General features: G+C 46.1%; 1 protein-coding gene across 1 annotated transcript in view; it reads right to left on the reverse strand.

Annotated features, from left to right (window-relative positions):
• The window catches only part of LOC119950873 (disintegrin and metalloproteinase domain-containing protein 12), a 451211-nt gene that overhangs the window by 41867 nt on the left and 393232 nt on the right, over window positions 1-16112 (reverse strand). Inside the window, 3 exon segments of the mRNA XM_038773759.1 lie at window positions 1-196; window positions 5708-5797; window positions 9148-9325. Coding sequence (XP_038629687.1) covers window positions 1-196; window positions 5708-5797; window positions 9148-9325 — 464 coding nt within the window.

Here is a 16112-nt window from a genome sequence, read left to right on the forward strand (position 1 = left end):
CTGGTCCCCAGAGAGTAATACACTGCTGTTCATGGGTCTGGCACATTCCATTGTAACAGTAACCATCCTTCTTATGACAGGGTTGACCATCATGTAGATATACATTGGCTGGACACTGTGCATTTGTTCCAGTGCAAAATTCAGGCAGATCACACGAGTTGCTGGAATCTCTGCAAGGGGTCCCTGGAGGCTTTAGCTGTAAACGCACATTCACAAAAAAACCCAAAATAAATTAATATGTTGAAAGTTACAGAGTGCAGTTCAAAATTGTGCAAATGGAATGATGGTAATTTGCTGGTAGAGACAAACTTACATTGAAAGTTAATACTGTCATTTAATATTGATTCAAACAACAAATGTTATTCATCAAATTTAACCACATTTGAGGTGGGCATATTTACATTTGGGAAATTATAATGGGTGACACCGTGGGAATAAAATTCTGCAGTGTTTAGTGGCAGCACGGTAGCATTGTGGATAGCACAAGCGCTTCACAGCTCCAGGGTCCCAGGTTCGATTCCGGCTTGGGTCACTGTCTGTGCGGAGTCTGCACATCCTCCCCGTATGTGCGTGGGTTTCCTCCGGGTGCTCCGGTTTTCTCCCACAGTCCAAAGATGTGCAGGTTAGGTGGATTGGCCAGGATAAATTGCCCTTAGAGTCCAAAAATTGCCCTTAGTGTTGGGTGGGGTTACTGGGTTATGGGGATAGGGTGGAGTTGTTGACCTTGGGTAGGGGGGTCTTTCCAAGAGCCGGTGCAGACTCGATGGGCTGAATGGCCTCCTTCTGCACTGTAAATTCTATGATTCTATGTTCTCTCAGTTGTCCTGTGTTACTACCATAAGACCATTGTCCGAGAGTTCCTGTGGATCTTCTGCTGAAATGATGGCAGATGCAGAGGAGAACCCTCATGATAATTCAATCCCCATGTATTTCATGTTCATCATTATTGCTTCAATGACACTGGATTCTGCACATGCCAGTTTTATATTACTGGACTAGTAACCCAGAGTGCTGAACTAATAATAGAGAACGCAAATTCAAGTCCCACTGTGGCAATTTGGGAACTGGAAGTTTTTAATTTTATTAATCGCTGGACAAAGCTCGCAATTATTGCTTCTGGTGCAGGTGACCTTCCTGAACCGCTGCATTCCATTGGTGTAGGCACAGTGCTGTTAGGAAGGCAGTTTGAGGATTTTGACCCAGCAACAACTTTCTCAAAGCAATTCTGTACAGGCAAAGAATGGTTACCTTACCAGATACATCCATATCCCGAGGAATAAATAAAAAGACTCGCAGGTTTCTATACTTACAAGGCAACAGGATGATGGAAATAAAGGTTAAATGGCCACAGTAGAAATTGTTTTGGAGAGAGACATTTTAGCAATGTCTGTTATTGATGCCATTTCCTTCAAATTAATGGAGGCAATGGCATTCAAAGAATTGTGGATCTGACTAGTCTGTTAAGCTGCTGGTGGTATCACAGTCCTTTAGCAGCAGTCATTTCCCATCACATCGTCTCCCCGTTGGCAAGGCCCAACCACAGATAGCAAGACTGCCAGGAACCCAATAAAAATATTCAAATAAGTCTGGGAAATTCACTAGTTAGGTTGAATCAGACAAACGTGCAGAAATCCTGCCCACCACATTTCTCGTAGCATTGTCACGAACATCTTGACACAATGATTACTCTGGTACTTTGTGGAATGGAAATAAATAACCACTATTGCCTTTGAAATACTGCATGTCATGAGCTGGACCTTTTCGAGTACTGGTGCTAATACTAATGGCCATGCTTTCCCTAGCCAAATAAGAAACAGACCGAATTAGGATATTTAATTATATGTGATTATTATCACATTATATATGATTAAATTCTTTTCTTGTATTAAATCCACTTATAAGGGGTAATTTTCTACCTTTCCACTATTAGCAGAGGGCTTCATGTGCTACAATACATTTTGGAAATGTGGCGCAGCACTCTGTTTTCCTGCCATTAACTTAAACGATAGCAAAATCATGCCCAGCTCACACCTACATTTCAATAGATTGAATTTCTGTGTGGAGCAGCATAAAGGTGGAAAATTGACCCACACTGACATCACAACCTCTGTTCCAGAACTATACCACACACATACCCACCTGCTACTCTATATGTACTGTATCAAATCGAGATGATAAATTAATTAAGAACAATATTTTCTCATAACTGATATTTGACTTTACCTATAGATATCCCACTGAATGGGTAATATATAGGGCTGTGGCTTCCTTTAGCTCCAATGTCAATTCAGCCCAGGCTTTTATCAACTTTACCATTGGTGCTAGCTAAGCTAAGACTTGACAAGTTTGTCACATGCATCACAACATTCCAAGTGTTGATCTCACCTAGAACCTGGCCACAGAGGAACAAAGTAAGTCACCTACTGCTCCACAAAGTGTCATGGGAACTATAAAGGCGTTCCCAGTAAATGCGAAGGCCATGTTTAAAAGCAGTAGGGAGAAAAAAACGTGATCAATTTACACTTTTGGGAAGATGAACATATATTTTGTAAGGATGTAGATTGAAAGTAAATGAGGTAAGAGAGAGACGAGAGCAAAAAGATGAAGAAAAAAACTGGAGATGCTGGAAATCGGGAAACCAAGCCAAAAGACTGAAAAATACTCATTATGTCGGGTGGAATCTGAAGAATAATCGAGATTAGTCAGTCAACCATTCAGTCTTAAGGTTCTTCATCAGGATTAGAAGATATTAAAGATGAATATCAGTAAAAAGGAACAGAACAAAAGAAAAGAAAAGGGAAATAAATTAAACAAAATGACATGAAGTTGGGTAAGGAACAGGAAAATGGTATTACTGTGAGGCACCATTGTTCTCTTATTTTGCTTCCTCTTTTCTCTCACTAATATCACTTCTGCCTTTTAACCATCTCCTGTTTCCACACAAGTACTTCACAAGCCATTCTATTAATTTGCTGTATTTCTTTTCTTCCTCCCCACTTTCCTATGTTCTATTCTTTTGCAAATGTTGCTAATGTGTCATGTCTTCCAGTCTTGAGGAAGGTCCCCAAGACCTGACTGACTGACTTTTGTTCCTCCGCAGATGCTGCTTGATCTGCCCAGCATTTGCATAATGGAGATGAGGTTTGTTCATAATGGCTAGTATATAAATCCCTCACAAGTTTGTTAAATATCAGGGCTGATTTATTTCCCTTTTGATTTATTCCCACCTTCCTTTGAAGAATAATTATCTTCCTTATTTATCACATCCTATTGCTATACCACAGAGGTACGGTCAGGCTGTTCCCAGTCCTTGTCCATTGCTGCTATATGTCTGATCACTAATCGCTGACTGTTTGACATAGATTGATGCTTCCTCCAACCTCCCCTCCCGACCCTTGGAAGGATGTATCAATGGGACAATGTGACTTTGCTAAAGGTACAAAGAAAATCAAGGAGAATCATCTGTTGCGTTATGAAGACAGATATGAGGCTCTCGGTTTGTATTTGTAGAGACACAGTAACATAAAGGATAACTAATCCAGGCTTATACAATTATATAAGGCAAACTGCATGCAAGAAGACCTTCTGTTCAAAATTCCAGTATATAACCAAAATAATCTCTCTGTTTGTTTCCAGGCCTGGTGGTCCAACTAACATCATGAACCCAGGCTGTGGAGTGGCCCAGTGGTTAGCACTGCTGCCTGCGGCACTGAGGATCCGGGTTTGACCCCGGACCTGGTCACTGTCTGTGTGGAGTTTGCACATTCTCCCCGTGTCTGCGTGGGTTTCACCCCCACAACTCAAAGATGAGCAGGTAGGTGGATTGGCCACGCTAAATTGCCCCTTTATTGGAAATAAATATAATTGGGTACTTTTGATTTGTAAAAAATAATGTTCAAAAATGAATCCAGGCTGTGAGAAATCATATATGTGGATCCAAATACCATAGTGAGCATCATGTTACACCAATGCAACATACCATTGGGCTTTTAATGAGGGGTGTCATTGATTGAGAGTGGGCTTCTCCGATTGCCTAAATCGCGTTCGGCGATTGGCTGGTGAATTGACGTTTATGCTGGAATCGGGGGTGGCACCTTTCTTGCAATGCTCCGCCCCTCAAAAATGGTGTACTCGGTGAGTGCAGCCCACACCATATGGACGGCCTCAGGACATCACCTAAGACTCTCCCACGATGCTCTGAGTCCCAGTTGGCGTGTGGCGCGTGTCCTCACAACGTTCGGGGACCTCGCATGGCGGCTGCGGACTGTGGGAGCCATTCCTCTGGCAGGGGGGTTTTGGTGGGGGCTGGGGGGGCTTTGGTGTGGGCTGGGAGGGAGTGGTCCGGGGGTGGCGAGGGAGGTTACAGGGGGTGGGTAGCTTTTGGCAGGCCGGGACCGCGCGCATGAGCGGCCAAGGACCCGGCCATTCTGCTGCCGTATCCGCAAGTAAAGCCGGGGGCTTTACGCTGCGCGGCTGCTAGCCCCCCACTGGGCTGAGGATCGGTGCCGACCAGACGGATCCTGTGGACATAGCCGCAGAATCGGAGAATCCAGCCCTGAGTCTCCAAGGTCTTTATTCTACATTTGTTTATGCTGTGTTTCCATTAATTGTCTGATAAATGCATCACATACGGTCTTTCTATCCAATATCATTTTACAATGAGTGGAACATAATGCACCCTCCAGAGGCAGGTTTGGAGGCTGGGTAGTGAGAGGTATATGATTAGATGGGACATTGCGGCGTAGAGATCCCGCTGCTTTGCCTTCTCGCCTCTGTCGAATTTTTCTGGACAGGAAGGTTTGAAGGCCGATGGCCAATTGATGACCATTAAGTGGATACTTAAGGGCCTCATCCCGCTGCCACTGATATTTAGCCAGCAGGGAGTCCCTCCTTGCCGAGCACTCTACCTGACAGAGGCACCCGCTGATGGGAAAGGAAGGGCCTGGAGTAATACTACCCCCCCCCCAACAAATCTTCAAATTGATGGTCCTCACCCTCACCTCCTGCTTAACTTATTCCTGAGCCTCCATGACCTCTCCTACCTGGTTCACACTGCACTGGCAGTGGCCACTGCTCCACCCTGCAACACGATTTCATAGAATCGTAGAATTTACAGTGCAGAGGGAGGCCATTTGGCCCATCATGTCTGCAATGGCCCTTGGAGAGAGCACCCTACTCAAACCCATGCCTCCACCCTATCTCTGTCACCCAGTAACTCCACCTAACCTCTTTGGACAATAAAGCCGATTTACATGGCCAACCTGCACATCTTTGGACTGTGGGAGGAAACCGGAGCACCCGGAGGAAACCCACGCAGACATGGGGAGAATGTCCACACTCTACACGGACAGTGACCCAAGCTGGAAATCGAACCTGGCACCCTGGAGCTGTGAAGCAACTGTACTAACCACAATGCTACCGTGCTGCCCCTAGTTCTGGCGGAAGTTCCCTTCACATGAGTTGGGAAACCTGAAGGTGGGAAGATAAGGGCCTTATTGGGACTTAATCCCATTGGGCATCCTGAAAATGCCTGCATCACATCGATTGCTGGTTTTCCAGCCTGTGGATGGGCTCCACACCACAAGAATTAAATTCCATTTGATTGCACGTTTAGAGAGTGCGTCTGTGAATGTTAGTTTTTTAGGAACTGCAAAATATGTCATTTTTGGTAACAGAAAGAACCTTAGCTGTGAAAACATTCAGTTACCTTGCAGTCTTTGCAGCAAAGCCCATGTGCACACACTGCTTCAGGCTTCAGAGTGCAGGTACTTGCATTACAGCAGGGATTGGTACATTCCTCAAAAAAGAAAAACAAACAGGTAGGATTATTCATGTCCATGCATTTATGCTCAATAATCAAAGCAATAGAAAGTTACTGGAAAAGGAAGACATTTTTGACTTGTAATTACTGTTAGGTAACAAAGCACAAAGTCTATCTGCATTGATCAAAAGATTTAAACCTTAATTGATTATTTATGTGCTATTTTCAAGTCATCTCTGAATATTATTGACTGTGCTATCCTTTTGCTACATTCAGATATTCATTTATGTCATAGGCAAAATTAATAATGCAAAGGGGATCATTTGATCAATTGATAATATTTCTAAAAGCCACAACAAACCTGCTAGCATGTGTCTAACTCAGCTCTCTCTTGCAATTTTGAAAGCAAAGCAAGCTTATGTCCTTGCTTGTTTTGGCCGTACAACATCTCCCTATTGTAGGAGCTGACAATTTGGCACAGACCTTCTCAATGCCATTCAGCCAAAGGCATCACTTTTTCTTTCTGCGACAGTTAGCAGGATATAGTCAGATAGCTTGCTGGCTTTATTTCACAAGAGGAAGGCCATTCAGTTCATCGTTATCCGTCCAGTCAGAAAAACCCTGACCCTAGTTGCAGCATTCAAATGTTTCTTCAACCTTGCAGTCTTCAATGATTGCAAGGTTTTAATTTCCATTGTTTTATCAGTAATTTTAGTTTACATGTCGATCATTATTCGCGAGGTTTCCAGATATTAGTCCTAAGATTAACTCTAACAAGTTTGAACTGCTGCCCTTCAGTTTCACTTATGTGGTTTCAGGTAATATTTTGTGTGAACTTTCTCTCCAATACTGACAATCATATACCTGTAATATCACCGCTCAGATACCTGTGCTGAAAAGCTCAGGCCTCTACATTCCGTTCTCATAACTTAGATTCCTATTGCTATGGAGTATTAGTAACTCTTCTCTGAATTCCCTCTCGTGCTTCACTGACTTCTTGAGAAATAGGATTGGATGCAATGTTCAAGGTATGATCTGAATAGAGCACTATAAGGTTTGACAATTGTTTCCTCTTATTCTACTTTACAGCGATGTATAAATAACTATATGTTTCAACACAGTGAGGTAGATTCGGCATTGCCCGATGCTGGTAACGGGTTTCCCGGTTGGCTGGAGAATGGAGCATCAGCCGAAAAATGAGATTGCTGCCGGGCATCATTCCGATGCTCCAGTCCCCCGCCAGTGGCGGCAGCGAGCTACACGGCCGTGCCAGTGGGAGGATACAAATCACCAAGCTGCATCCATTTCCATCTGATTAATGGGCTGGAGGCTCGAGTCTCCACCCAGCCCCTGTTATATACCAACACCCGCATGGGAAAACATCCTGGCAAGATTTGTGCTGGTTTTCTCAAGCATGGCCCCGAAGCAGTGGACCCCACGGTGGGTCAAGGGGGTCAGTGCATAACTGAAGTGCCCCCAAAGTTCATCAGAAGGCCCCCTCCCCCCACAATGCAAATCGTGCTCCCTCCGCCTGATCGATTCCCCCCCCACCCCCTCCCCAATCAGAGACCCCATTCAGAGAGCCCTGCCTGAAAGGTGAAGAGCAGTCTAGTCAGTGGAGTGAAGAATCACTCCATTTTCACTTACCCCTCCCTAACACCTGCTTCCTCAGATAAAAGTGTTGAAAGCAGCAGCTGTTAAAAGTGTCAGAGGCTTCCTCAAAAGCCAAGTACACTTCAAAGGGCTTCAAATTCCTTGAAAGCCTTTTGAATGCAAATCATCCATTCAATTTCACACAGCAAATACATTGCACTATTTTTGATCTACCTTTCTATTGACACTTGCATCACAAGTACCCTACTTTGAAGCCAACCGCAATGTTTATAAATGCTCTTGCGCTGATTGACTCACCACATCAAAAGCAGCTAAATGTTTTCTGCTGTGAAAAATAGGAATGGAAAGCATTTATAAATGTAAATGAAAACGCAATATCTGTACGCGTCTCTGTTGGGGGGGTCTCTGGTGGAGGCCTCAGATGGGGTCTCTGATGGGAGTCTCTATTGGGCGTCTCTGTTGGGGGGGATGCTGGAGGGGTTGACTCATCCTCGTGCATGCGCTCTGCAAGTGGGGGAGAGTGTGCGGGAGAATGCCCCTACTTGTGAGTGGGGGGAGGGGAAGCAGAATTAGCATTTTTCCGGGGGGGGGGGGGTGCCCACCGCCAGACCTTGGTATCAGGCTGCCCACTCAAATGGCAGCCCTAAAGGAGAAGGAATCCCACCCAGGCGCCATTCCTAGCGCCAGTAGCATGTTTCTGCTGGTGGTAGTAATTAGTCCCCAGAACTTTCTACACTAAATTTAATTGTTCTGCCCATTTACAAACTTTGCCTTCTTCCTGCGATTCCACAGCCTCACCTAGTTTGACTATCATCTACAAACCAGACCATTTTGCATTGAGTTTCGAAATCCACATCATTTATATAAATTAGAAATGGCAATGGTTCCACTCAGAAACTCCCCCTACTCCAACATAACTCCTCCAACATAACTCCTCCAATGACTATTCACTGTTTCCTACTCTTCAAATAATTTCCTTCCTTCATATTTACCCTGAATCTTCACAGCTTTGAACTGAATAGCCTTTTCTATGGAACTTTAGCAAAGTCTTTTGAAAGATCAACTGCCAAGAAACGTGAATCTCATCGATAGCAGGACCATCCTTTGCAGAAGAGGACTGCTCACATACTGCCAAAAGTGATTATTTTTGCATGTTGTGAATGCATTTTGATTTTTGAGGAAGCTTCCTAGCATCTCTGTGTGCTTTCTTCTTTATCAGCTTGGCAACAGATTTCTCAAATTATCAGCAATACTGCTGGGTAGTGATTTATTGACAGGCATGTGTAGTTAGAATTCTAACATTCACAATTATTGCCTTCTTTGAATCACAGGTTTGTAACAATCATGCTAATGTCAAGTAGAGGGTGAATCAAATCAGTAAATGAATGATATATTTTTTGTAAAGTCTGAATGGGCATTTCAGTCTGCTACTTTTTTTTAACAACTGTAACAGAGAATGCTGCTCTATTATAGTCAGGGCCAGCAGGCAGCATGCTGGCCCCACAGGATTTTAATCTGTGGAAGTTAGTGTTATAACTACTTCTAGTACGAATGTTTCAATGACACGCATGAGGTTTTGAACTTCTTTTGTTCAACCACTGATTTATTATAATACTACTTAATATTAAGTGTGTTGGCTCCAAGATTTGCCATTCTATAATTTATTTTGTGAAAAGTCTCAACAGAATTAAGCTTGACACCAATCCCCAAAGAGTGAATTTCAAGTTGGGCTGAAACACGGAACAAATGCAATCCCTTCTGGCCACCCTTACTTCAAGTTCACCACAGTCGCACTCCTCGCCCTCCTCCACGTATCCATTGCCACACTTTTGCCCACCATAGAGCTCTTTTACTTCTGGCATGTTGAAGAGACACATTCCAACTCCCTTTTCCAGGCTACTGTCCAGGTCTTTCTTGCTACAGCTGCTAAACACTGTGGGAAAAGGATATCTGAAAAAGAAAAAAAAAGTGTTAAACCTAAATGTGCAACCCAATGTAATTCTGTTCTTATACCCTCTTCTTTATCAACTGTCATAATTGGCAACAGGATAAAGATTGCAAATAGAGGAAAGAAAATGTGATTAATTAACATATTTGGCTCGCAGACTAAGATCCCAGGTTTAAACTTGCTTAGAATATATTGCATTCATGACAAGCTTGTATAATTTGGACTATGGTCATCTGTGGAAGATTAAAACATCTCACATAATGCCAATTTTTACAATCAAAATATATTGAGTCAACACTCAGTGGCTGCTGCAATATTTAAAATTAACATAATTCATCCACAGCTCATTATGATGTATAAGGGCAGCACGATAGCACAGTGGTTAGCACTGATGCATCACAGCACCAGGGTCCCAGGTTCGATTCCTGTGCGGAGTCTGCTCGTTCTTCCTGTATCTACGTGGGTTTCCTCCGGGTGCTCCGGTTTCCTCCCACAAGTCTCGAAAGACGTGCTGTTAGGTCATTTGGACATTCTGAATTCTCCCTCAGTGTACCCGAACAGGCGCTGGAATGTGGCGACTTCAGTGTAGCGTTAATGTAAGTCTACTTGTGACAATAATGATGAAGATTAGGGGCCTCACGGTAGCATGGTGGTTAGCATCAATGCTTCACAGCTCCAGGGTCCCAGGTTCGATTCCCGGCTGGGTCACTGTCTGTGTGGAGTCTGCACGTCCTCCCTGTGTGTGCGTGGGTTTCCTCCGGGTGCTCCGGTTTCCTCCCACAGTCCAAAGATGTGCGGGTTAGGTGGATTGGCCATGCTAAATTGCCCGTAGTGTAAGGTTAATGGGGGGATTGTTGGGTTACGGGTATACGGGTTACATGGGTTTAAAGTAGGGTGATCATTGTTCGGCACAACATTGAGGGCCGAAGGGCCTGTTCTGTGCTGTACTGTTCTATTCTATTAAAGATCATTAAAGAAGAAATAGTGTGCTGGTTATGAGGTTGCATGTATTTGCTTAGTTCGCCCGGCCTTTTCATATACTCACAAGCATAACTTCACAAAAACTGAGACAATTAGAAGTAATAATAAATTATTTGAAATTCAATTAAAATGACAATGGGTGGAATTTAACGGCCCTGCTGGGTGGGGGTGGGGGGCTGTCCAGAACACCACGGATCTCAGCGGGAATGGAAGATCTTGCTGGCAGGAGTGTCCATAAAAGTCCGCCCATTGTATATCTATCCATAAAATCAAAGGATTTGTGCCTGCCAGTACATCCATTACATCTGAAGCGCACCAAGCATGCAAAATCGTACAAATTTCAAATATATAAATCAGAAGACATTTATGGCTTTGAAAACAATTCCAATGATAAAAAAAGTGACCTTCCACATACTTGGAAAGAAGTGTCAGATTTAGTAGAGTTGCTATACAGTACAAGTTCAATACTTCGCCCACTACATAACTGTAAAAGTAAAATTTATGACATAATAATAACGCACACATTCAATTACTGAGCCGGTTTAGCTCAGTGGGCTGGACAGCTAGGCCGGGATTCTCCCCCACCCGGCGGGGCGGGGGGTCCTGGTGTGATGGAGTGGCGTGAACCACGCCGGCGTCAGGCCGCCCTAAAGGTGCGGAAGTTTCCGCACCTTTAGGGGCTAGGCCCTCACCTTGAGGGGCTAGGCCCGTGCCGGGGTGGTTGGCACTCCGCCGGCTGGCTTGGACGGCCTTTGGCGCCATGCCAATCGGGGCCGAAGGGACTTCGCCGGTCGACATAAGTCCGCGCATGCGCCGGAGCGTCAGCGGCTGCTGACATCATCCCCATGCATGCGCAGGGGAGGGGGTCACTTCCGCCTCCGCCATGGTGAAGACGGTACAGGCCCGCCCGCCGATTGGTGGGCCACGATCGCCCCAGGAACCCGGAGCCTGCCTGCGCCGCCTGTTCGCGCCGGTGAGGTAGGTGGTTTGATCCACGCCGGCGGGACCGGCATGACAGCGGCGGGACTTTGGCCCATTGCGGGCCGGTGAATCGCCGGGGGGGGGGGGGGGGGGGGGTGCCCGCCGACCGGCGTGGTGCGATTCCTGCCTGTAGCCACCTGGGGTGACCACTGCCCAACACAAAATGGAAGGTTGCAAGGAATGCAGGGAAAATGGACATGTTGCAAAAGCAAGCAGCTTGCAAAGCGCTTGTGTATTCTGGCTACTGCAGAAACCAGTTCTGAATGCTGCAGAAACCAGACAGCACTGTGAAAGAAAACAAGTTAGCATACTAATGAGGCGATACCGGGCGATCCCCAGGTACAATGGAAACAAGTTAACACAAATCGATACATTGAATGGAAGGCCAGACTTTTCGGCGCCAAAAGAAGTCCAAAACAATAAGTCCCAAGAACCGCCCAGAGATCGAAGAACTGCCCCCTTATTGGGGAAGAGACCCAATCGATTGGGAAGAGACCCAATCGATTGCGAGTGAAGAGGTTCCACCCAGACCCTGAGAGAGGTATAAAACAGAGACCCCGACCCCAGCTCTCTCTCTTTGCCAGCCTCTCCTTGACCAACCAGCCCTCCCAGCAGAACACCGTTGCAACAGAAGAACCTTGAGGAGGAAGGGCAGGACAGCAGCCACCAACAAGTGTCACAACGCACGCTATGAGAGTAGACACTACTGACCCCCTTTAGTCCATAACTACTGGAAACCTGCGGACCCAGGACAAACCTAGAGGCCGTTGTTCCCTGATCCGGCAGTCCCCTTCTCCAGATATTTGGCCTATTAGTGGTAGGATTAGCCTAGTCTTATAGTTTTATATGCATGATTAGTAGTTTACTGTAATATAATAAACGTGTCTTGTTTGAACATACTAACTGGTGTATGGATTTATTGCCTTGAACTTGAAACTTGTGGCGGTATCTTAACGATACCTGACGACTGTAGAGCTAAGGAACGAAACAGAGCCAAATTGAGTGTTCAGCACATTCACCTAGAACGAGCAACATTTAGTGGCGACAACCGACAGGACTCGATTAGAAGTGGCCCCCTCCACTCCGAGACAACCCAGAAATTTGAATCTGAAATCCAAATGGGAAAAGGAAAAAAACCACAAGTGTTCAAGTAGTTCAAATCAATCCTCATAAGTGTGATAAGTGGAAGTGTGTTTTTGCATGCGTAACTAACAGGGTTGTAAGGTAAAACGGAGAGATTTTTGTTGTGACAAACTGTCGGGAGTTGATCATTCGGAACATAGTGAAAGCCGTACCCGTATTTTATAGCATTGCATTATTATCCCTCGTTCCAAATTTAAGAGAGCATAGGAGAAAAAGAAATGGCCATGCAGGCAATGGAACGCCTCATGAACCCAGAGCAGTTTGTGGTCGCAGCGACGAGCAGCAGCAGAGTAGGTCAGTGTCCCGTTTGGGAGCTGGAACTCAGGAAGTACCTTAAAGGGAAAGGATGGCCCCTTTGGAGTGAGTTTTGTGTGAATGAGGAGACAGGTCCCAGGAGTATAGGACATACTTGGTGGGAGAACCTGTCTGACATTCACAAGAAAAGTTTAGGTAAAGCACGTAAGCCGATGGCAATTGTGTCCTGCTTGGCACAATTGCGAGGCACAGAGGAGGTCGTCAGGACGCTCCGAGCAGATTTAGAGGAGAAAAAAAGAATGAGCAAAGTGGATGTCAGGGACATCGAAAAGGAAAATTTAGGATTAAGACAACGACTGGCAGATAAAGATAGAGAGGTGGATGACGCCAAGAGGGCACATCAGTCTGGTCTAGCCCATCTAAGATGCTCTCAAATTCAGTACAAGAAAGCCTATCAAGATGTGCAGCATGCAGTCTTGATAAGAGAAGAAGCAGAAAAGCAGGTAGAGACACTGAAGAAGCTGTGTAGCGACCTTAAGGCAGCTTTAAGGGCACTCCATACTGCCACCACTGAGCAAAGGCAAAGCACAGTGGACCACGCTAAATGTAGGAAGCAGATTGCGCAGCTGCAATCTCTGCTTTCTGTGCAAAAATGGCTTCCAAGAGATCTTTGGAACACAGTTAGAAGAAGAAAATGTCCCAGATTGGCAGGAATTAAGTGAAACAGCACAGCGATATGTTCAAGGAACATGTGCGCTAGCAGCACAGCAGAAAAGGAAAGTGCCCCAACCCCCCACAGACCAGATAGCACCTGCACCAATGAACCCAGTCACCACCCAACAAAAAGCAACCGCAGAAGGCGCACCCGAGATCACGTACACCACCCCCTTAACCGTGACACAACTAATGGACGCGTGTGAGAAAATCACCCCGTTCCTCCCCACTGCAGACCCCACCAATTTTTCGCAAGAGTGAAGCAACAGGCGACCATGTACGGCCTGGATGAGCGAGAGCAAGCTAAGCTCACAGTTTTGAGTTTAGACTCATCAGTTGTAGCAGCCCTCCCCGACCCACAGAACGTTGGAGGAGGCACCCTCGAAGAGATGCATACAGCTATTTTAGACGCGATAGGGTACAATAGAGGAGACCCAGTCGAAGGCCTAAATAAGTGTAGGCAGAAAAGGACAGAACACCCCACAGCATTCGCAGGAAGGCTGTGGATTCATTTCACTGCTGTTTTCGGTGATTTAGACCGTGCACATTTAACCCGAGATAACATGGCTAAATGGACCCGCACAATCATCTCCCACGCGACAGAGGCAAGACAGAATGTCTGCTCCAATTACGACCCCTCAGAAGAGGCCCATAATGAAAAATGGGTATTGAAAAGATTGTCCCGCGCTTGGGAGCAATCTGTCCACGGCAAGGTAACAGTAAAGAACCCCGAAGAAGCTCAGGCTGCAGCAGATATCCAAGCAGTGAGAGCACACCAAAACCCCGCATGGGTAAATGAGGGAAAGAACAGCCCCCCACAGAAGTCACAGGAATGTTTTAACTAAGGACAGTACGGGATTTTGCTAGGGAATGCAACACCCCGCAGAAATCTCAGAGAGGCCAGCAGACAGGCACTCTGACCAGGAACAAAGCAACCCTATCCACAGTATAGGGACGCAGTCAGGACAGACCAATGTGGACGGAACGGACTGACGGTGTTCGGGCTCCCCGACTTGGGCCTGCGACACCCTCTGGGACCGATCCGGACTACCGGTGGTCGTGGCTAAAATTCGGGAAAAGCCCATAGAATTACTCTGGGACACAGGATGGTCCCGCACAACCATTAATTCCTCCAGTACACCACAGGCAGACACGTGGCCCACTACAGCCACAATAACACTAAGCGGATTTACAGGCCACTCACAGCAGGGACACATTACAGCCCCTGTACCCATCCAGCTAGGGAATATCTCCACCAGACACCCCGTTGTTTTAGTTAATCTGCCCCGCACAGCAGAACGCATACTGGGCATTGACTTTATGAATGCACACAGCCTGTCGTTCGACCCAGTCAATCAGTGTGTCTGGCGAATGGCAAAATCAGACAGAGCACCCGCAACGCTCACAGTAGGTGAGTACGCAAACAGGATTAGCGCAGTAGGCGACTATTGTTTTGACCTGACTACGCTTAGTACAGACAAACAGGTTAGGGCAGTATTGAACAAGCACAGGACAGCATTTGCCAGTCACTGGCACGACTGCGGCAGAATGACTGGACAAGTTCAAATTACAGGACCTGACCCGAGACCACAGAGACAGTACAGATTTCCCCTAGAAGCGGAGGGAGAAATTGGAAAAGTTATAGAGACCTTATTAGAGCAGGGTGTACTTAGAACAGTAGTCTCGACTAATAATGCCCCTATTTGGCCAGTGAGGAAGCCCGATGGATCATGGCGTCTGACCATTGATTATTGGGAACTCAACAAAGTTACCCCAGCAGTAGCCCCCACGGTAGCAACAAGTCACGAGACCATGCTCAAGCAGGGACTCAACTCCAAATATTTCACGGTATTGGACATTAGCAACGGCTTTTGGTCAATCCCATTGGCAAAGACGTGCCAGGACAAATTTGCCTTCACATTCCAAGGACAGCATTACACGTGGACATGCCTCCCACAGGGATTCCACAATTCCCCCTCCATTTTCCACCGACAGCTGGCAAATGGACTAGCAAAATTTTCCCGACCCGAATGTCTGGTACAGTATGTGGACGACCTATTACTGCAGACAGACACCAAGGCAGAGCACATCACACTTCTGTCTGAACTCCTGGAACCTCTGAACTCAATTGGATGTAAAGTTAACCCCAGAAAGACCCAAATATTGGAGAACAAAGTGATGTATTTGGGTACAGTCATCACGCATGGCAAACGCGAGATCGAGTTCAAAAGAATTGACTCGATCGTCAAATTGCCCCTTCCCCAAAGTGTTTCAGCCCTCCGGTAATCTTTAGGACTGGTTGGGTATTGTCGGAACCATATCGATGGTTTTGCGACCAAGGCAGCCCCACTATCAGACCTCCTTAAGAAAGGAGCCCCTTGGGAATGGCTTCCGCAGCATACAGAGGCTGTGGAAGATTTAAAGAAAGCCCTTAGCGCAGCACCTGCACTACAAGTTCCAGACCCACTCTCCCCCTATGCAATCGAGGTAGCAAGCACAGATCTGACCCTCTCGGCCGTGCTCCTTCAGGAATGGCACGAGCAGCTACGACCAGTGGCTTATGCCTCCAGACTGTTAGACCCAGTAGAGCAAGGATTTTCAGCCTGCGAAAGGCACTTGCTCGCGGTATTCTGGGCAGTACAATACTTTTCTTACATTACCGGACTCAACCCCATCAGCATTTTGACCGAACACACCCCCACACAGTTATTTTTA

This window comes from Scyliorhinus canicula, chromosome 16 (assembly GCF_902713615.1).
Source record: "Scyliorhinus canicula chromosome 16, sScyCan1.1, whole genome shotgun sequence".
Lineage (NCBI taxonomy): Eukaryota > Metazoa > Chordata > Chondrichthyes > Carcharhiniformes > Scyliorhinidae > Scyliorhinus > Scyliorhinus canicula.